Source organism: Monodelphis domestica, chromosome 7 (genome assembly GCF_027887165.1).
Source record: "Monodelphis domestica isolate mMonDom1 chromosome 7, mMonDom1.pri, whole genome shotgun sequence".
Lineage (NCBI taxonomy): Eukaryota > Metazoa > Chordata > Mammalia > Didelphimorphia > Didelphidae > Monodelphis > Monodelphis domestica.
This window is the reverse complement of record NC_077233.1, coordinates 236,180,344-236,203,523: the sequence shown is the minus strand read 5'-3', so window position 1 is coordinate 236,203,523 and position 23,180 is coordinate 236,180,344. Positions and strand designations below refer to the sequence as shown.

The 23,180-nt window shown below is 34.9% G+C and overlaps 1 protein-coding gene across 11 annotated transcripts in view; it reads left to right on the top strand.

Moving 5' to 3' along the window:
* Positions 1–20,361, top strand: part of ECPAS (Ecm29 proteasome adaptor and scaffold) — a 145,200-nt gene extending 124,839 nt beyond the window's left edge. For all 11 annotated transcript variants that reach the window (XM_056806589.1, XM_056806590.1, XM_056806597.1 and 8 more), the window contains 17 exons: positions 1,321–1,368; positions 2,793–2,914; positions 3,449–3,599; positions 5,649–5,714; positions 7,314–7,403; positions 7,943–8,009; positions 8,936–9,027; positions 9,107–9,173; positions 9,259–9,450; positions 10,408–10,616; positions 11,386–11,429; positions 11,529–11,721; positions 13,364–13,505; positions 14,605–14,710; positions 14,904–14,992; positions 15,954–16,025; positions 17,346–20,361. In XM_056806589.1, the coding sequence (XP_056662567.1) occupies positions 1,321–1,368; positions 2,793–2,914; positions 3,449–3,599; positions 5,649–5,714; positions 7,314–7,403; positions 7,943–8,009; positions 8,936–9,027; positions 9,107–9,173; positions 9,259–9,450; positions 10,408–10,616; positions 11,386–11,429; positions 11,529–11,721; positions 13,364–13,505; positions 14,605–14,710; positions 14,904–14,992; positions 15,954–16,025; positions 17,346–17,485 (1,890 nt within the window). In that variant the 3' untranslated portion in view covers positions 17,486–20,361. The remainder of the gene's footprint in view (positions 1–1,320; positions 1,369–2,792; positions 2,915–3,448; positions 3,600–5,648; positions 5,715–7,313; positions 7,404–7,942; positions 8,010–8,935; positions 9,028–9,106; positions 9,174–9,258; positions 9,451–10,407; positions 10,617–11,385; positions 11,430–11,528; positions 11,722–13,363; positions 13,506–14,604; positions 14,711–14,903; positions 14,993–15,953; positions 16,026–17,345) is intronic.
* Positions 20,362–23,180: the final 2,819 nt, after the last annotated feature.

Below are 23,180 nucleotides of genomic sequence, written 5' to 3'. Positions count from 1 at the left end.
GATGGGCAAAAGAAGTGAAGAACTCATATATGACTTGGCTTTCAAGTCTAGGACAATGAAATAAGCAAGGAAAACAGCATGATGTTTTAAGTTTTAAATGTGTTGAGTTTGATGTATCAGTGTAACATTGAAGAGGACTCGTCAGGTGGTTGGCTGGAGTAATCCCAAGAAAGAAATAACTTGAGACAAATTTGGACATATCCTTCCTAGAAGTTGAAGCCATGGCAGAGAATGATGGATAAAGAAAGCCACACCATGAAGGCACTTCCACCTTTATGCCAGAATGGTGCATTGGGAGATAGACATTAAGGAGAAAGCCAATCACAGACACTGATTCTGCTCCTCCTGTGTGTGCCAGCTGTCCAGATAAGAGGAAGAGAATTTGTTTTGTATGAGGGACAAGAATGAGAGTTGTGAGGTATGGCAAATCAGAGTTTATTGGTTATCTTAGTAGTTTAAAGGATGGAGTATTGAGTGAAGTTGAGTAAGGAGAGGTTGCAATTATAGACTGCTTTGAATCATTTTGACAGTGAAAATAAGTTAGGAGAAAATCTTCTGGAAGGATGTATTGGATCTGAGATAAAGGTTTAGGAATAAAACCAGGTGGGGCCACAGCTTAGACTTTGTAGATAGGAGAAAGAGGCAGGTGCAGGTGATGGATTAATGGTGAAAGATCCCAAAGGGGACTGGAGAGGTTATGATAGTGTTTTTGACTCAAAGTTGAGAATTAAACCTTGGGAAGGAGGAAAGGAAATTCTTCCTTACGAGGCAGAAGAAAATGAAGTAGGATAATACGGAGATAATTTTTGAGGTGATTGTAGAAGTGATAATAAAGGCAATCACATAACTTCAATTTTCTTATTAAAATAGGAGAGAAAGTGATCTATAGATTGAAGGATGAGATATGGTGTATATTAGGATTCGTGAGAGTAAGAGGAAAGAAGAAAAGATTTGGAATAACTACTGGGAGAAATTCAATAAGAAGTCATTTGATGAACTAATTACATATATATATACATATATATATATGATCATGCTTATTTTATAGTACATTTAATTCCATTCTTTGGATTAAGAATAGGTGAATTGCATTTAATGATATAAAACTCGGGTTTTTAACATTTTCTGAAATATATTGGAAACAAAGGTTTGTGACTTTCCTTCAATAATCCCTCTATATAAGCACTATTTCTGCCTTTTAGTGAAAACTTCTATTTACATAAACCACTATCTGGGGAGAGATATATAGGTGTTGCAATGTTAAGCCCAAACATATATTCCTAATCTAATTTAGGTGTGATTTTAATCTTTTCTTTTTAGGAATCTGTACGAAAAGCAGCAGAACTAGCTTTGAAAACTTTAAGCAAGGTGAGAGCTCTTACCTTATTTATACATTGAATGCATGTATAGTAATGATTTTTGTTTTGTCCCAAAAGACTGCTGTTTTGTTGTAAAGCTATCTAGTTGATGTTTTTATTTGATATTTGTGATTGATTTAATTGTGAGAAAGAAAGTGTTAATAACATTCAAATACAGATGTTCATCCAATTTAAGCTTACTTTTCTTAAGAGAAATTAGTCATTCAGGAGATGCTTTGAAAAGCATTTATTAGGGGCAGCTGGGTGGCTTAGTAGATTGAGAACCAGGCCTAGAGACAGGTCCTAGGTTCAAATCTGGCCTCAGACACTAATTCCTTGCTGTATGACCCTAGGCAAGTCACTTAACCACCCCCCCACCCCCACCCCCATTGCCTAGCTCTTACCACTCTTCTGCCTTGGAACCAATACACAATATTGATTCTAAGAAGGAAGGTGAGGGTTTTTTAAAAAGGCATTTATTAATGTGGACTATATATTGAAGGGAATTGATTCTTAGTGATGTGTCTCTTGTAATCTATGGAAAATCAAATTACTTTGGCTCTTGTTTTAATTTGATTCTATGCTTTGAAATATTTGTTTTAAAGGCTTTTGTAACCTATGTTCCACCTAAAGATTGTCAGTGTCTTCTTGAAATATAGAACAATAACATTTTGAAGTCTACTAGCCTGTTTATCATTCCTCACATCATATATAGCAGCCACTTCAGCAACCTTTGATTTTTGTTGCTGCTTCCTTAACAATAGTCTGTTTGGAATTGAAAAGCTGATGACTTTGTCAGAAGTGCTGGCTTGTTTAATATTTTTCACAAAAGAATTTTAATTAGTCACTACAAAATTAGCATTTAGAATAATAAAGGCATAGAAATGAACATAGTCATGTTCAGGTTCTTTTCCTACATTCAAACATGTAATCTAGTTTTTAGCTTTTACCTAAGAGACCCTTAATAAAATCTTGACTATAATTCTGTCAGAGAACAATCATTTCAGGGTTAAACTTTATAGGATGCATTTTAGCTTATTCTCAAAATATTAGAAGTGAATAGCTATTTCTAGCAATTGTTAGTTCACCTGTTTGATTTTTTGAGATCATTTTACAGTTGATATATCGGCATATCTGCCCACAGTTTCCTTTCTGTGTAGTTTAGATAACAAAATAAATAAAATCAGCATTTCCTAGTTTGGGTTTACTATTCACTGTTAGGGTTATAAGCATGCAAGGTCAAGCTGACAATTTGGGTTGCAAGCTAATTCAAGTGATGTGTTTTGTTTTTCTTTTAAATGGAAGATTACTTTTTAAGAGTGGGTTGGTTCATTTGGCCCTCACACTCATTAATTTTAATAGTTTGTCAAATGAATGCTATTAGGTGAGAATCTGAAGTCCCTTTCACTGATTTCTGTTCTGTTTATATGTGAGGTTTGTGTGAAAATGTGTGACCCCTCCAAAGGAACAGCTGGCCAGAGGACCATTGCTGTCCTTTTGCCCTGCCTTCTTGACAAAGGAATGATGAGCAGTGTGACTGAAGTTCGAGCCCTCAGGTTTGTACTCTTTATGACATAAATATATTTAATCTATATGCCTGAGATATATAACACATTAAGATAACAAAAGATACTGCTGTAATTGCTTCTTATTAAATTTGTGAAATGATTTGTGTACATTGACATTTAAAGTGATTAAACAAAAATATTTTTTAAACTACCTATAGCACATCATGCTCTGTGCTAGGTTCTGGGCTTACAAATATGAAAAATAATACAATCTCTGCTCTCAAGGAATTTACATTTTGTTAGATACCATAAAAGTATGGGATAATGAGGTTGCAACAGTTTTAAAAGTGAACCATAAGGAATTGAGAGAAAATATAGAGTAAAACTCTATACTTTTGTAATTTGGAGCTAACAGCTTTACATAAAATTATATAATGAAAATCAAAATAAACTGGGAAATATCCTTACTTTTCTATGGAATTTTATACTTTTGTTTTAAGTGGATCCAGTAATAGTTAAAGGCTTTTTTTAAGGCTTTCCTTGATTTACCATTATTTGAATAACATTCTCTCTGTGTTTCAGCATTAATACCCTAGTGAAGATCAGCAAAAGTGCTGGTGCCATGTTGAAACCACATGCCCCCAAACTCATTCCAGCTTTGTTGGAATCCTTAAGTGTACTGGAACCCCAGGTTCTTAATTATCTGAGCCTCCGGGCCACAGACCAGGAAAAGGTAAGTTTAAAAACCGATTTTTATTTTTCAAAGCAGCATAGAAAGAATTTTGTTTATCAGTTCATCTTATCTAGACATTGGGGAAATAATTAAAAATTAGTCATTGAAATTACTAGAAATTGTTTTTGAGCATGCTGGAAAACTATGGACTCAAGAAAGTCATTGAAGTGAGGATAAAAATTATGCATAATTCTTCCTGCCTCTCAGTAAAACATAACTTTAATCCATGCCCATTTTGACATAATCCATTTAGAGAACTTCTTGTTTTTCAGTTGTTTCCAATTTTTTATGACCCCTTTTGAGGTTTTCTTGACAAAGATACTAAAGTGGTTTACCATTTCCTTCTTCAGCTCATTTTGCAGGTTAGGAAATGAGGCAGTTAAATGACTTGTCCAGGGTCATGCTGCTAGTGTCTGGTGCCAGATTTGAGCTCAGGAAGATGAGTTCCTGACTGCAGACACAGAATTCTATTCCCTATACCACCTAGCTGCCCTAGAACAATATAAAAGGATTGGTAATAATTAAAATTATAATTTACATATATACAGTGCTTTACTGTTTACAAAACACCTTATAATAACTCTGTGAGTTAAGGTTATTGAAATTAGGAGTAAGTACTTCCCTCTGTAGATTTAAAAATTAATATCCAATACTTCAAATATTATATTTATAACAGTTATTAATAATAAACTTGAAGCAAGAGAAGAAAAACTTCAGTAAAGAAAACCCACTTTCCCAACCTTGCATATAGGGGAAAAAAAGAGAGGGAGAGGAGCCACAAAATTATATGTACACACGTAACAAATGCAAACGTGAATGAAGGGAAAAGTATTCTTGGGACAAGAAAAGAATTCTGGTAGATGGAGTCCAAAGGTACAAGATTTCTAATTATACACCTCTAATTAGAGAATATTGATTATTAAAGAGGGTGCTGTGATATATTGGCTATGATACACTTGGCCCTATAAAATGAGCTGAAGAAGGAAATGGTAAACCACTCAAGTGTCTTTGTCAAGAAAGCCTCAAAAGGAGTCATTATACAGATTTAAGAGTCCCTGAATGGTGACCTCCTTAGGACAATTTAGCTTTCGATAAACTATATGTGTTTAAATGTAGTGGGAGTATCAGTTTAAAGATGAAACCAGTTATTGCATATCTCAGTGCATGGAAAATCCTTATCAAGCAGATAGAAAATACAACTTTCAGAATTTCATCTTTGAGGAATAATTCTACTATGCTAACTTTCTCAGGTTATTGCTGACTATAGTTTATATGGAAACTAATCTGTTGCTTAGATTTTGTTTCCTTTTTTTACATTGTAAAAATATAGATTTACTATGCTGTCATCTTAATCTCCTAGTAAATAAAAACAATTTCTTATGACACTGGACCCAAGAGAATTTGAAACCATAAGATATGAGGAATAGTCAAGATGACTAAGGTTTTTTAACTTAGTGAAGAGAAGACAACATGATAGCTGTTTTCAAACATCTAAAATGGGTATCATCTGATACTTGTTCTTCATTACACTGAAGGGGAAGAAGAGGACCAGTGAGTGTTAGTTATCAGAAAGGAGACTTCTGACCAGTATAAGAAAGAACTTAAAACTTCATTAATCTAGCAGGTTATTCAACTGGAAAGGACCTTCCTTTATTATAATGTAGTATATCTTACTCTAGGAAAGTTAGTAGAGCAAATATTTTCTCCATTTTACAGATGAAGAAATTGTTTCATAGAGAGGTTATAGTTTGTCTGGATTTCAGAGCTAGATTTAGATTTAGATCTCTACACACCTTTCAGAATAAATCATAATTTATTTCTTAGTAGAAGCAAAATAAAGTAAAATAGACTCATGTTTCTTTTTTCTAATGCATTTCTTTAAAAAAATTCTTTAGCCAGAGTTGAAAATAAAGCAATATTTCCTTTTTAAAAGTTTGGGGATTTTTTCCTCTTGGTTTCAATATATGAACTTTTAAATTTATCATTAAATTAACCATACAGTGATTTTTCTAAGCCCTCCAGAGTAATTTTAGTATTTTGTTCTTGCAGGCTGCAATGGATAGTGCTAGACTAAGTGCTGCTAAATCCTCTCCCATGATGGAAACAATCAACATGGTAAGTATCTATATGGAAAGGGACCTATTTCAGGTTGTAAATTGCTACTTTAGACAAAAAGAAACAATATATTCTTAATGTTGCATTCATTAGATAAAAATGTCTTCATAACAACTCTCCCACAAGGAAGAAACTATTCCTAAGGAAGAAACATAAGAAATAAGGAAATGAATCTTGAGCGGAGATCCTCAGACTTGTTCATTCTGCAGGCTATCATTAATATCATACAACTCCTTACAGACACTAGAAATAAAGTCTTATATTTTCATTTTATTTAAAAGAGATGAATAGTAACAATATTCTTTTACTTTTGCCAATTTTAAGAGAGGATCAGGCTATACTTACTTACTTAGGAACTACTTAATTGGAGTTAATTGAGAAGGGAAAAGAGGTGAGAATAGGGAATAGTGGGTTATATGTCAAGGTAAAAATGGGGGATGAAGTGAAGTAATCATTAGTGTGGTTAGCAAAAGGTGGGGGGGAGGTAAAATTGATATTGCTGCTTCATTCACAGGAAGGAGGTTGTACTTAAGAGCTGTGAGAAACTGAAATTGATTTTCATAATGACCGGGCAAGTCTCCTTCCAGCCCTAGTATGAGAAAGTATTTGAAAGTCTAGACTGTTCATCCTTATTTGTGTTTATCTTAAGAACATTCTTGAACTATTGGTACTGGTACCTTTAATTCAGCTTGCTTTTTTAAAAAATATTTATGTAGTTTTCATTGGGTCACACAGGTATGGGCAAATGAGGTGATTTAACAGGCAGTTGTTGGTATGAGTATCTCTTGTATGCAGAGCCCTGTCCTGTCCTTAGTAATGGGAGGAATATAATTGAGTTAGAAGACATAATCATGACACTTAAGGAGCTTATAATCTAGTTAGGATATAAAGAGTATAATTTTTTTCAATAAAAGTACAGATGTTTCATAAAAAAATTTTTTTAGAATATATATGCTGACAGGACTTATAGTAGAAGAATGCTTATGATCCTAGGGTGAAATAGTCAGGAAAAACTTTCTGAAGGAGGAGAGTTTGAAGCCATGTCTTGAGGTATGTGGTGGATGTGGATTGATGTAGGGGAGAAATAGAAAGTTATAATAGGGGCAGCTGGGTAGCTCAGTGGATTGAGAGCTAGGCCTAGAGATGGGAGGTCCTAGGTTCAAATCTAGCCTCACACACTTCCTAGCTGTGTGACCCTGAGTAAGTCACTTGACCCCAATTGCCTAGCCCTTACCACTCTTCTGCCTTGGAGCCAATACATAGCATTGATTTCAAGACAGAAGGTAAGGGTTTAAATTTTTAAAAAAAGTTATGATAGATGTACTTTGTTCTTCATTAGTTTTTGGTAATTCCGCTGCTAAACTGCTGTCTTATACTGATCTATAGAAACATTGACTAAGTCAGTAGTCAAAGACAGTACAATTTACTTCTCTTTCAGTAATTGGTGTTTTGAAATCAAAATGTGTAATATATGAAAATCTGGAGACTCTTCCAAATTAAAGCATGCCCGTTAGTCATGTAATTTGCACAACCTATGTTTTCTTAAGTTTCTGTACCTGACTTGACTTCCTCCTTTGCATTTTTTTTCTTTTTTCTCAGTGCCTGCAATATCTAGATGTGTCTGTCTTGGGTGAACTAGTTCCTAGATTGTGTGAATTGATCAAAAGTGGAGTAGGTCTTGGTACTAAGGTAAGTATTTTTTTTTCTTAAGAGAAAAAAAACTTCATAAAAATTTTTTGAATGCTAGTCATTGATGGAAATACAAAAATGAATAAGACATGGCCTCAGCTTTTTTTTCTTCGTTTAATCCACAAAAATGTATCTATCTACTTTGCAATGTATGTATAACTATAGTATCTGTATGCTAATTTGTGTATTTTTAAGTATTGTTCCGTATTGTTACTCGACATTCATTTTTTTTTCTTCAGGGCTGCACTAATAACTCATTTTTAAAAATTCTTATATTGTGCAACTTGGATATTGAATGGAATTGTTAATGCAGAACACATCAGTGAAATCGTTTTTAGTTGCCATGTATGTACCTTTTGAGTGATCCAATCAGTATAAGTTGATGATTAAAGGTTTAGAGTAGCAAGTTTCTCTTACTGTTAACTCAGTACATCCTCTTCTTTAAGTGATTATAGCCAAAACAAGGGATTTGGTTTTTTTTTTAAGATAGAGAAAAATGCTCATCAAATTTAGATATGTTTTCCTCTGTAACCTTGTAGGGAGGATGTGCCAATGTAATTGTGTCATTAACCACTCAGTGTCCTCAGGATTTAACACCTTACTCTGGTAAGTTTTTAAGAGGTCTTCCCCCCCTCCCCCTCCCTTCCTACCTTAATCTCGTATATATGGTTTTGTACAACAACAGTATTTAAACTGGATTTGTTGGTGATTGATAGTTTGCACTGTTTTTTCTTTCTTTCCTTTTGTCATTTTGATGAATCACTGCCTACGTAACCTTAGGCTCAGTGGCTTCTCTAGTTTTCAAGACATGATGGAATGGGTCCCATCCTGGACAATTCATCACTGTCCATTGACTTATAGAAAAATTGAATCAAGACAGCAACAGAAAAAAGCTACTTATCAGTTGTGCAGAAAATGATGAAATTTTAAAATAAAGATGTGTGATAAGTAAAAACCTGGTTTCTTCCAAATTAATAGAAAACATATGGTTGTGTATTTTGCCTTTGGTATTTTGTTAAAGCTATGGACCTGACTTGATTTTTCTTTCCTATATTTTTTTATAAACCAGAATCTTTCCTCCTCATAAAATTCCTTGATAAGTGAATGGGCTTCATATATTGAAGCTTCATTTTGTTTATTATCTTTACAGTTTTCACTTATTTGCCAAATCTACAGTAATATTTCTACAGTAATGTTGCCTATATTTCCTATTACAGTTCAGTTTAGTTGAATAATCATTTATTGTCTAATTTCTCCCAGATTCTTTTAACAACTATTATGTCATATTGAGTGGAATAGCTAAGATATATTAAATGGAATAGCCAGGGATATTGAAGAATAGCCTTGGTTATTTCTAAAGGAATAGTCTGAACTCCTGTATTGGAATTAGACATTCATGTATTTATTTTGAGTTATTTATTAGGGTATCAGAAGAAAAAAATGGCAATCATAATGTGCTACACTTTATTCAGTGCTAAATGTCAAAGCAGTTGGCTAATTGCCTTAAATTCTCTTCTGTCTTTTGCCAAAAGGAAAACTCATGAGTGCATTGCTCAGTGGCTTGACAGACCGGAACAACGTGGTACAAAAGTCCTTTGCATTTGCCATGGGACATTTAGTTCGAGTAAGTGGTTTCTTCTTTAATTGAGTAAAAAAGATAATTGGTTATTCTTTTTAAATGATTTGAATGCTTTCTTTTTCAGACTTCACGAGATAGTAGCACCGAGAAACTGCTACAGAAACTCAATAGCTGGTACATGGAAAAAGAAGGTACTTTTCACTTTGATATCAGCAATTTGATTCAGGTTTTTTGTTTATTTTGCCAAATCCTGTCTCTATGTCACCTTGTCTTTAGAACCGATATACAAGAGCTCATGTGCTTTGACCATTCATGCCATTGGGCGCTATAGCCCTGATGTGCTTAAGAGCCATGCCAAGGAGGTGCTGCCACTGGCATTCCTGGGCATGCATGAGGCAGCTGGTGAGGACAAAGGGGAAAAGGATGAGGCTACTCTGTGGACTGAAGTGTGGCAGGAAAATGTGCCAGGTTTGTGACCCCACAACCCTCATTCCCTTCAGAACTGACTATAAAACTCTGACTATAGAGATGTTTTTGTCCTTTAAACTCTCATAGGATTATCTTCCCAAGAGCCCCACAACCAAACCTGTTGAGCTCAGGTCAGTCCTTATATATTTTAGATCAGTTAATTAATAATGTCATTTGGGTCTCTTAAGTACCTTCTATTAAGAATGAATAAATGAAATGGCTTTCTGTCCATTTGCAAGTGTCCACTAGCTCATTTTTAAGTGTTGAACTTTTTTATCAAGGAGTTTTTCATATAAGATCATTTAAAGGATCAGATCACCTTTTTAAAGTAGTATTTTGGGGGCAGCTGGGTAGCTCAGTGTGTTGAGAGCCAGACCTAGAGACGGGAGGTCCTAGGTTCAAATCTGGCCTCAGACACTTCCCAGCTGTGTGACCCTGGGCAAGTGACTTGGCCCCCGTTGCCTAGCCCTTACCACTCTTCTGCCTTGGAGCCAATACACAGTATTGATTTCAAGATGGAAGGTAAGGGTTTAAAAGAAAAAGAGTATTTCATTTTTAGTTTTTAATAACAGATTTACATGTAGGTTTTCCAAAGCCATATGATTCATGTTGTCTTCCTCTCTTTTTCACCCTCCCACCTCTCAGAGTTGACTATCAGTTCAATATAGGTTATACATGTATTATCATGTAAAATATATTTCCATATTAATTCATCTTTGTAAGTGAATAATCTTATAAATCCAAACCCTCAAATCATATACCCAAATAACAAGTGATAAACCATATGTTTTCATCTGCATTTCTACTCTAGCAGTTCTTTCACTAGAGGTGGATAGCATTCTTTTTCATAAGTCCCTCAAAATTGTCCTGGGATCACATTACTTTTAAGAAAATAATTTGGCTGAATGCACAATTTATTCCTTCATAATCTTATTAATTTTGATTTCTCTAATGCAGGTTCCTTTGGTGGCATCCGATTGTACATGCAGGAATTGATTGTTATTACCCAGAAAGCTTTGCAGTCCCCATCTTGGAAAATGAAAGCCCAGGGTGCAACAGCTATGGCATCTATTGCAAAACAAACAAGTTCCCTGGCACCCCCACATCTGGGAATGATTATGACGGCTTTATTGCAGGGGTTGGCTGGTAGAACATGGGCCGGAAAGGTAAAAGAATGTGTCACATAAAGTTGATTTTAAAGGTGTCTAATTTTTGGCAACAGACACTTCGCATGGATTTAAATATTGGCATTTCCAATAAGAATAAATTACATTCTGCATATATTCTGTCCTCTTATCAGTCAATTACCAAGCATTTATTTTGCAACTATTATGTGCCAGGCACTATGCTAGGTACTAGGATACAAAGAATGAAGCAGTCCTTACTTGTGAAGAGTTTACATTCATGTGTATCTTTCAAAGTTTGAATACTAAACTGGAAATAATATGGCTTTTCTATAGCAGATTTTGCGTTTCTGGTCTGAAAGTAAAACAAGCTAGTTAGTCTTACTACTTCACCCACATCTTAATTAAATATAGCCTATTTCATATATACTGAAAGTTAAAGTTTAGAGCAGTGTTTGCTGCATAGTATTCACATACTTCAGTCTGTCTAGCTTAGAAACCAGAAGAGAGCTGGGAGGATGGTGGACCCTAGAACACTGGGCTGAAAAACTGCCTACTGATACTGAATAATCGGGGCTTGCAGGCCTACAGTTAAATCAAATGTTGGCTCATTTTTGTAAATGGGCTAGAAAACATCATAGGTGACATGAACCTGGAAATAGGGAAACTTTTAAAAATCTGCAGCATGATAGAATGTAGAAATATTTTGTCTATTGTAAATGATCCTGAGATAACTTAAGGAATCTTTATTTGAGTCTAATAAATAATTTTCTCATAAAGAAATGTTTTCTCTCTTTTTTTAATCCCTTAGGAAGAGCTCTTAAAAGCCATTGCTTGTGTTGTAGTAGCCTGTAGGTAAGCATTCTTTCAATGAATATATATCATTTTGCTGATTTCAACCTGAAAGTCAAAACTTCTAATAGTCATTGATTTTTTTTTTAATGTATCCTATAGTTCAGAGCTGGAAAAGTCAGTGCCCAATCAACCCAGCATAAATGAGATTGTTCAGGCTGTTCTGAAGGAGTGTCGCAAAGACAACATCAAATACAAAATAGTAGCAGTTAGATGCATAGCTGATATACTCAATGCCACTAAAGAAGATAGATTCCAAGAGCTGTCTGACATTGTTATTCCAATGATTAAAAAGGTAACAATTGCTAATCTAAAGCTGTGGTTTCACAGTAAAATGTTTTTTTACTTTGGTTTCATAAAAGGAAAGGAAAGGAGAATATGTTTTCTCAGTCCTTTTCTAATTTTTTTTTTTTGGTAAGCAAACTTTACCATGTAAATATGTCTTAGAGGAGCTATCTTCAGTGGTGCAGAATGGGAGTCCAGCCAATAGACATTATGCTGCCAGTTGCATCACTGGAACATGTACACTAAGCTTGGTGATATCAGGACCCTCATTCATTGAGCAGTGTACCTGATCCAGTGCCAGCTAGTAGTCAGAGAGCCTTGCTTAATGTTAAAACATGTGATTTGATTCATTTTTGTAAAGTGGGTGGGAAGTTTGGTAGTTTTTTGATAGCATTCTTGTTCACTGTCCCAAATCTAACTTAGATATATCTTCAGTTGTCAATGAATGGATTAGAAGTTCTCAATGTTAGAGCCATGAAGTACAAGACATAACAGTGTTAGAGCTGGTAAGCAACAGAAATGTTAAATAATTTACTTAAAAGTGACATGGTGATGATTTTAGCACCTAAATCAAGATCACTAACTCCTAGTTTAGTGTTGTTATCACTAGGCTTGTATAATAAGAGATGAATTTTTTTCTTTTTTAAGAAATAAATGTTTATTGATAGCTTTTGTTACATTGCCTAAATTTCTCTCCATCTCTTTCCCTCTCCCAGAAAGCTATTCCCCACAAGTATATTTTTAAAAGGAATAATGGAAAGGAAAAAAAAAAGCAAAACCAATTAATATATCAAAAAAGTCTGAAATATATGCAATATTCCACAACCCTAGACTTTCTATTTCTGCAAAGAAATTGAAGGAAGTGACTTCTGTCTGTTCTGGGGGGCCTTGTTTTTTCTTTATAATTCTGCAACATTTACTTTCTGTTATTTTGTAGTATTTGTTTTTTCCATTTACATTGATATAGTTTGCGTGTGTGTGCTTTTTAATTTTTTTTTAGAACCTTCTATTCCCTCTTAGAATCAATACTGTGTATTGTTTCCAAGATCGAAGAGGAGTATGGGCTAGACAGTGGGGGTTAAGTGACTTGTCAAGTCACAAGTACAGCTAGGAAGTGTCTCAGCCCAGATTTTAACCCAGAACCTCCCATTTCTAGGCATGGCTTTAATCTACTGAACCACCTAGCTGCCCCCCTATAGATTGTTTTCTTGGCTCCATTTAATTTATTCCGCATCACTTAATGTAGATCTTTCCATGTTTTACTAGTTGTCTTATTCACCATTTCTTACAGCAGAGTAATATTCCATTATGTTTTTTGTGTCAGAGAATTTGATAATTCCCCAGTTGATGGACATCTACTGTGTTTCTAGTTCTTTGCTACTGCAAAAGAACTGATATAAATATTTTGGTTTCTTTGGGAACTTTCTTGTAATTGGGGGCTTCCTTGAAATATATATGTGGTAGTAGAATCAGTGGGCCAGACATTTTAGTCAATTTACTTGAAGAAATTCAAATTGCTTTCCAGAATGGTTGTGCTGATTTTCAGTTCTGCCAACAATTCACTAGTATGCCTATATTTATATGATCCCTCCAACATTGCCCCCCTGAACCATGATATTTTTTCATCTTTCTCTCTGTTTTATGTGTCCTAGAATTCTCTTGAAAATGTTGGTGCCCGGACATCAAAAAATGAAGACGATGATAATGAGAAGGAAAAGGAGCTTCAAATGGAATCTCTGCTATGTGCCTTTGAGAGCATAGGCAAAGCTTGGCCTAGAAATGTGGAGACTCAATGTAAGCATATCAGTGACTTTAAAACTTGAGGAAAGACTTTAGTAAGAAAACATTCAAGGGGATAGTTCTTGACTAATAGTGAATAATTTATTTTACACATGATCATTGGTTCCTTGTCTGTTTGAATTTAGAAATGATATAAGCTAACATAGTATTCAGTTCTGCTGGTCCATAAATATTCTTAAGAGCCTCTTTGTGACAGATTTTTATCCCACTAATCCAGGAGAAAAAAATTTTTCAGTCTGAAATTATATTAGTCTTACTAACATTCTTATGAGGCATGTGATTTATGTAGTTTGGTCTTTTGTGGTTTTATTGAACCTTTTTGGATATTGATGACTTTTTTGAAGATCTTTTCATCAACAATGGCTTATATTCCCCATGGGAGGAAGTAAAATCGAAGTGTTTATTTAAAGAAACATTTTGCCATTCAGCCAAATTTGCTTCCAGTTTATATTCTGGTTAAGATAAAAATATTTCTAGGTTTCCAGGAAGGTTGATTGAGGTTCACATGTGCTACTTTGGCAGAAGATCACATTTGGGTGTCGGTGTTTTTTTAATATTGTGCTTTGCATTGCATCCTACTGCATTTTTCTTGGTATTTTTACTGTTTTTCAATTTTATTTGCTCTCTCTTGATCTGGTTTAACCACAACCAGAATTAAGATTTTTTTTTTCTAAACCACTGATTACCTGTTTTTGTTTTTTTTCTGTTTATGCCATAAAGCACAGTAATAAAAATAATTACATTTGTTTTCCCAGGAAAGGAATTAAAGTCTTAAAAGAATATGAACTTATGGGTACTATTTTCACTGTTTAATAGTTAAATTTGAAATATTTAAGAACCCCATAGACACTAGTGTGTATTAAGTCTACTTTGAACTAAAAATATTTTTTAGATGGGGAAAGGGTTGGTCAGGCTAGTTTAAAAATTAACATCTATAATAGGTTTTGTGGAACAATTAAGAAATTCATGTTGAAGAAAATGTATTTGGGAAATAGGCACAATAATATCTGCTGAAATTTTTCGAGAAATACTGGGAAATTTCTGGGAAATACTCATTTAAACTTAAGGACTCAAGTTTGCATTTTTTTCTTAGGTTGCCATCGTCAGGAGTTGTGTAAGCTAATGTGTGAGCGACTGAAACTCAGCACATGGAAAGTACAGCTGGGCGTTCTGAGGTCAATGAATTCCTATTTTCAGGGGTAAGTCTAGTTCTAGTTCAAAGTTTTCTTCTGGTTTGATTATGTGTAACTAGTATCATCCTAAAAAATTGTCATGATATAAACTAAAACCGCCTTCTTGAAGAGATGGATGCAGATATTTCATTTTAATCCAAAAGTTGTACTAGAATGATTTTTGTTGCTTAATAGCACATCTTTATTTTAATTTCTTTAGGTTAATGCTTTTAGAAAAGGAGCATGCAGATTCTGAGGCTTTGACTGAAATACTGCTTGAGACTTGTTCATCAATCACACATTCTTTAGGTAAGCTTGCTTCTACATAGCCCTGGGTCAATCGGGGTTAAGACTATGGAACATTCCATATTCTATCAGATTGGTTGATATTGCAGCTAGTTTTGCTGAACTGATTTTTTTTCTGATTTTTTTTTTAAGTTAGGCAAGAGAGAACTGGATTAAGGAGGAGGGAAATATGTCTTAATTGCTTAAAGTTAGTATTGTTTGTGGACAGAGGACTGGGAGTTGAGGAATATTGTCTAAGGCAGATATGAACTCGGGAAGATGAGTCATCTTGACTCCAAGCCTGCCCTGAGTATCTTAGTGATTATATTTTCAATATTATAATGAAAACCAATATTGAAAGAAAATTGTGTTGATAAAAGTGTTAGATTTGAGTCAGAGGACATGGATTTAAACTCTACCTTATTATTTATTTGCTTTCTCTTCAACAAGTCATTAACCTCTAACAAATCAGTGTTTTTCATCTAGGAAATAAAAGAGTTGGACTAAATGTTCATTAAGGTTCCTCTTTCTATAACTTTTTTTTGTTCTAGCAGTACTTCTAAAGCTTTCTTCCTTAAAATTAACTAAATAATAGAATTTCTTGTTAGTGCTCTTCTCTTTTTATGGACAGAGTGTTTTATAAGAAATGTGAATTATAACCTAGAGAATTCTAGTTTCAAATCTGGCCTCAGACACTTCTCAGCTGTGTGACCCTGGGCAAGTCACTTAACCCCCATTGCCTACTCCTTACCACTCCTCTACCTTGGAACCAATACACAGCATTGATTCTGAGATGGTAGGTAAGGGTTTAAAAAAAAAGAAAGAAAGAAATGTGAATGATGTATATAATTTTGGAAGGCATACACAAAGGAATATTCAGCACATTTTGCTATAGATAGGACCCAGAACATTGTTTCTTAGTGGGAGAGGTGGTATATTAGATGAATAAAAGAGATGACAATTTTAAACATCATTTCCTTCTTAGAAAATAAAAGCTACACATCTATAAGAACAGAAGCTTTGTCTGTATTAGAATTACTGCTTCAAAAACTTGAAGGTGAGTATTTTACCTGACAATTGAAAATTATACTAACTTTTCTTCTAGGCCAAGCCAATTTTTGTTTCCTATTTCTGTTAACTATATATCTGGACTAGAAATCACAGTACCTTGCGGTTTAGAAAAATTTCTGTATTGGCCAGTTTCTAATCTTTAAGTATTAGTAGAGTTTTGTGATCAAATACCTTTTCCATGTGATTTTTATATTTCTTTGGTTACTAGAGGAGTTGTTTTTTGTTTTTTTTTCCAACTGTATTTGTCTAAGGATTACAGAAATCACTTTTTCAGGATGACAACTTGATTTCAGTTATTTACACTATTGGTTACTATAACTGTAGCCTAGGCTAACCAAAGCAATAGACTGATAGATTAATAGAAATAAATCTTTGAATCTGATATCAAGGTGTTTTTTTTTTAAGAAATTTTGATTGGTTTAATGTTCAGTTATAATTTTTACTAAGAAGCAGGTAGTGTAGACTCTCAAAAGACAATCTAAGCAACTTCTTTTGGAAGTAATACCATAATGGGCAAAATTTTATCCATGATCAGTTGATTTCATGAAGCCCATTTTTTCCCAAGTATTATCTTTGAAGTGGACTAGCTTCTTTTATATCTCAGCTTCATAAATGGGGTCCTGTTGCTTTCTCTTACAATGTTACTTAGTTTATTTTTAGAAACTTAAAAATCTATGTAAATTTTAGTAGTTGTTACTAGAGAACCTGGCAAGTTTCAACATAATTTGTAGAATTGTTTGGGGTTATGTATGGCTATAAATTTGATCTCTCCCCCCCCCCCAACTCCTGCCTTTAAAAAGGGTGAAAAAAGTCCTTTTTACACTGATGTTCATCATGAAGATTATTTAAAATAGTTGGTGTTTATATTCTAGGATAGCACATGGAATAATTTTGTATGGAGATTTATTGCATAGGAAGTAAAATTCCATCATTTTCATGTCTCTCTCTTGCAAAGATATGGTATATATCCCTTTAGAAGAGAGTTACATTTGTACTATTGGACTGTGCCCTTAGTATCTTCCACTCAAACTTTTGGAATTTTTTGCTTTTAAACACCTCACACCATTTAATGTGACTAGCAGGACTAATACCTTATTGGCTTATAATATATCAGATTGTTCTGTGTGTATCCATGATGACCGAACTTAGTCATTGTTATATCCAAACACATTTAATCAGTTGATTTTGCCTGGGACGTGTGTTTTCTCCATGGACAACTTTACCCCCACATCTCTAATTCTTTATTTTTTTAATAAATTATATTCTAATTTTTTACATTTCTCCCTTTCATATGTTTTGTTTGCAGAATCTAAACAGTGGGAAAGTTTGACACCTGAATGCAGAGCCCTCCTCATTGAATCTTTAACTACCATGGAGACTGACAGCAGACCTGAGCTGCAGGAGAAAGCTTCATCACTGAAGAAAACGCTTGAAAATCTGGAGTAAATTAAGGGAGACAATTCTCCCTCCCTCCAATAACCAAGTGCCATGTAAAACAAAAATTGAAAGAAAAAATTCGGTGTTCTCAGAAAACCAAGTGGGGAAAGTAAAGGTTAATCTGTAGCATGCATCATTCCTTGGCCGAAATAAAAAAAAAATGCCTTAAATTCTGTTCCCCATTAGCTTTATTTTACTGTGGTGTTTAAGCAACTTGGCTAAATGCGGTCAATGTTACCTCAGATTTGAAAAGAAGTAGTTGAAGAAATTTATACTAAATGCTGTTTGAAGGATTTTTAAATGGACTAAAGTGTGTAGGGTTAAAAAAAAAGGATATTCCTTTTAGGATTAGTTAAGCATGTAGGCAAATTTGCTGTAGAAAGTTGTAATTCTCATGCAGCAAAATGAATTGTAATGTTAAAGAATTATTGGATGTAAAAAGGTTGAAGATTGCCACATCACTAGAAAATGGGGAGGGAACTTGGTTGTGTGCCGTATGTTGTTTGTGGGGAGAAAATTTTTGGCGGCTTTCCATTTTGAGTCACTATTAAAGACTTGTATTTAGATGGGAGAATTCATTCTCCATGCCATCTGTCTCTTGTCATCATATCATTTTTCTCAGGCATGTGAGGTTGAGTAATATTTCATTACACCTGTAGGCATTTGGTGGAAAACCAAGCTGCCTAGCTTTGAGAGTTTTTCTTTATTTTACATTTTAGCAACAACATAAAAACATTACTTATCCCCTCCAGAGAAAGCTTGAATTCATATGAATTGATTTCAAGAATGAGCAGTGGGGAGGGATCGCACTCAGTCAGATGAGGAATGTTTTGTTATTATGTATCAATACTTCTTAGAGTTTGGCCATGGCATTTGGTGGTTGCAGCAAGTACTCCTATTCCTATCTCCATTAATGAAACAAATCACAAAAAAACTTTTTTCTATGAATATTTTTCAAACCATGATTGAATTTTATATGACAGTAATGTAAAGTTCCATTTTCAAAGTCCTCTATGGCCCTGTTCTTGTTTAGGAAAATGATAATCATTTAGACTTAAATGGGAGGTGTTTTGTTTTGTTTTGTGTTGTTTTTTGTTTCTCCTGTAAGCAAAGGGAAAGCTCATAGATTATAGTGGGGAGGGATTACATTGACAGCCAAACTCCCACCTGGGGAAGAAATCCTTCTTATTGGCTTTAATATTCCAAATAGACAGAATACCCAAACCCGTCTTTAGTGATTGACACCTCTTTGGTCTATTCCTGAGTTGAAAAGGAAAGATTTCTAAAATGAAGACCTAAATCAAGTGGGTACTTTATAGCAGAAAGCAACAGCTTAGTGGATGCTGAAATGCTAACCTTTATTTTCAGCCAGTGGTGTAGTTCTGAATTTGAAGGTGACTGCCTTTTTCTTTTCTTTTTTTTTTTTAAGATGCCTAGCTGCTTCCATGTTAGAGCATTCTATATCTGTGGCTTACCTCCGTGAGAGTGAGCATCACATGTTTTTTGGTACACTGTACCTTCACTTAGACTGTTTTTGGGACCTCTGTTTATTCCTCTACCCTATAGTAAGTGCCCTCTTTCCATTAAATGTGCTTTCAGTATACTCTAGCTTACATTGTTGCTGGGTCACTGTTTTCAGGGAAGAGAGAAATGAGTGTAGGCCAGGTCCAGTGGATAGAATCTTCAGAGAATAAGTGTGTTCAAGCCTAAACCATGAGTCTCTTTGCACATTTTAGGTGGATGAGCATCACCAAGTTTTATACATCACAAACTTAGTATTTAACAAAGGGAGATTAAATTCCCTTGGTGCTGAGAGCTGGTGCTAAGACACTTGAACTGCTTAGTGATAGCCTGCTGTTTGTTTACATTTATTTTGGCTTACTGAGCACACTTCTAATTTTTACACCTAATGCCTTCATTTCCTGTAGTAGCCAAATCATTTGCACAACATAACACTAAGTCTTGCCTCCCAGAAATGATGAAAAATTTTCATTCAGCTTCTTTGTGTGTGTATGTACGGACAGAGTGTATGTGGAATTGGGTACGTGTGTATGACTGTATATGTACCTAAAGGGAACATTGTTAAGGAAAAAACTTGGTTTTGTTGTGAAATATTGACCAGGTCAACAAAAATGGCAACAGATGATCCATGATATGTAGCAGGGACTGGCTGGCACCTCCCTAGGAATATTCCATGGTTCTGATCTGACAACATCTGATCAAATTGTCTTAAAAGACAATTCCTTTTTGCTGTGATATTACAGTGCACTAAAGAATCATTTCTATAAATGTGAAAAGAAAAGACCTGCACCCCTTTCCAGAACAATTGGGAACAGGGACAGTGAAATAGTTTCAAGCTTTCTTTTTGATGATAAAAAGCAATATGAAATTTTCTAACTGCCTTTTAAATTATTTTATTTAGCCTAGTGTGTGTGCCTATATACACAAAGTCTATCTGCACAACAAAACTGAGACTTTGACTTAATCCCTATTGACTTCCCTTCTCTTTCCTGTCTCAAACTTCATTTGTGAGCTTGATTAAAAAAAAATGCGGCCTTGCTAGAGTCTTTCTTCTAAAAGTGGTCGCGCTATGTATAAACACTGTACTTTGCCCAATGTGGGTTTTCCTTGTGCTACTGCTGCAATGTGTCTGCTGCTTGTGAACCAGGAGTGAAAGGTGGAATTTGAACACCAGCACTCATTCTAATGTGCAAGCTTTTGCTTAAATTGATGTATAGTAAGAAGGGTTTTCTACATGCAAGGTCTTCATAGATTCACTACAATCTGTATGTAGCTGTCTAAGCATGTAATGGATTTATTTGAAAGGAAATCTATCCCAATACCAAGAAGGTATAAAATGGTAAATAAAGCTGCATGATCAACTATCCCTGTGGATGTAATGGGTAATTTTTTCCCCTCTTGAAGCATACTCAACTGACCCATGTTTTGAAACTCGTGGCCTGTCATACTTGTTATTTTAAAAGACTGAATCAGATATGCAGGTAATATGAAGGATTTTAAAATTTCAGTTAGAAACTATCCCAAGTGTTTGGAATTTCAAAGAAGTTGTAAAGGGAAAAGACCATACAGATAAAACAGTTTCCATTAGACATGACAGAAAAAGTTGCTATAGAGGATTTTTTTTTAAGTTGACCTATTTTTAGGCAAAATCAAATTAGAGGACAATTTTGGTTCTTAAAAGTTTTTCTTTTGGAGTGAGCATTTTCATACCAAATCAATTCATCTCTGCTTTAACCTCTGGAATGTTAATTTTTAAATTGATAATTCCAAAATGAATTTATATTCCTTTCATTGGACATGTGACTCTTACTGGTTTGGTGTCTTCTTGACCTTCTTATTCGACTATTACCACTTGTTTTCTTCAGCTATTTGAGTAACTTCTGGGTTCTGTGTCCATTCTATCTAAACATATGTATCAACAAGCTAGCAAATTTAGCAGAGAGTGAAACTGCCAGATCCTCCTGTGGATTCAAAGGTAGGTGATTTAATGATACTTATCTCATTGGGTAGTAGCTGAACTAAGGAGCTTCATGCTAAAAGGAAATGGATTTGGCAGTATTCACTTTCTTGGGAGCAATTAAATTTCAGCTTAGCTTACTTTTTCTGCCATTTTTTATATAGCACTTCCATTTTGAATGAAAGGGGAAAATATTTATTAAGCACTGTGTCAGACACAAAGGAAAAGGGAAGATGGTCCTTGCCCTCAAGGAAGGCATTCTCATATTACATTCTAAGGGTAAAGGCAACACTTAAAGGGAAGAGAGCATTTTAGTTTACAAAGTCATAGGGACAGTGAGTGGAGCCATAGTGGGATAGATTGACACACTTTCCAGGAATCACGAGAATCATTTTGGTTATAATTCCAGAACTGAAAGAATGAAGTATAGTATGGAGAGAGCTTGGCTAGAGCCTGATCTAGTGGTAATTAATATAAGACTAGAGCAACCATCAATCAAGTCAGCAAGATCCCCAGGATGGGAGTTTCAGGATGTTCTTTTCTAATCCTTCCCCAGTGTTTTCTGTATAGCATAGTAAATTCGATATGCCCATTACAGTGAAAACAATCTTGTCAAATAATTTTTTCATTTTTTTGACTCTCATAAAGCCAGTCTCTATGTGATAGCTTATTAGGCTATAAAATTAAATTTAAAAGTTTCAAAATCAGGGGCATCTGGGTAGCTCAGTGGATTGAGAGCCAGGCCTAGATGGTAGGTCCTAGGTTCAAATCTGGCCTCAGACACTTCCCAACTGTGTGACCCTGGCCAAGTCACTTAGTCCCCATTGCCCAACCCTTACCCCTCTTCTGCCTTAGAACCAAGACACGGTATTGATTCTAAGATGGAAGGTAAAGGTCTTTAATAAATAAAAGCTGTGTTCTCAGAGGGAAATTTAAGTGGCATCGATGCTCTTGTTTCCAGCTCTCGAAACTTTTATTGCCCTTTCTGTATGTTTGGTTTTTTTCCCTTTGACTTCAATTCATTTTTTAATTCAACGTTAAAAAAAAATTATGTATGGGACATAATACTTAGCTAGGGGAAATGTTCACAATGATTTAGATATTATCAGAGCATAGTATATTCATTTTGTTTTTTAAAGAATTAGGACACAGTTATTTCTGCACCCTTTAACAAGTAATAATAAAATAGGCACTGTATAAGATAAAATCAAAAAGATATGCTAGAATCTGGTGGCTCTAAAGATTGTCGTAATTGCAATTGTCCACACAGTGCAGAGGAAGGAGCATTATGCACAATACAAAAATCATTTCTGGTGTGTTTTCATCTTTGAAATGTCAGGAAGATGTATTTAGACACCTGTCATACTGTAAACTTTAGATTACTCCACCCTACTTAGTCTAACAAAAACAGAAATGTCTACACCCATACTTAAGGATTAAATATTTAGGAGTTTAGCCTGTGACAGACATGTGCTAGCAAATGACAAATTAGAAACAACCAACAGACCCCTGGGCTGTCCTAAGTCAAGCTTAAGCTACCATTGCTACATGTGAGACACAGGAAAGTGATGTAAAAAACATCTATATCGCATCACTTCCTCTCTCCAGCTTTTTCGGCGGAGAAGAGGCTCTGGTGGCAGCTTGCTGAGTGTTTTAGCATCTTGGCGTTGTGGCAGCTATTGTCTGGTTTTGGTGGTGAGTTTTCCTTGATACTGTACTGGGAGAAGCTGAGTACCCTAGTTCAGGTGAGGCATCTTCACTGACCTCTCTCGATGTTTTGGCTGGTTCTTTTCTCCTTTACCTTCCAAACACTATCCTTTTAGAAAAGCCGCTAATCTTCAAAAACCTTGTGGTGGAGGTCTTTGAACTCCCTCTGGCATAGGCCAGGCGGGAGAAATCCTATACCCTCTTCTCTCTTTCCTCCTTAATTCCTTCCCTCTATATTAATTACAATAACCATAAATTTCCAAACTGATTTGGGTATTTTATTTGGGATGTTCTCTGGTGACCAAATTAATTTAGATTAGGTCACAACCCTAAAATTATCCTTACAGTATGGCTAATGAAGGTGTGTGACCAGGACCCTCAAATTTCTGTGAAACCTCTTTTCTTTCTCTCTTTATTACTTCCTCAAGTCATTTAAGTAGTTTGAAACAGCTGCGAGATTAGGTGAGTATAATTTTTTTTTCTCTTTTCTCCTTAATTTGAATTGAACACAGTTGTGGC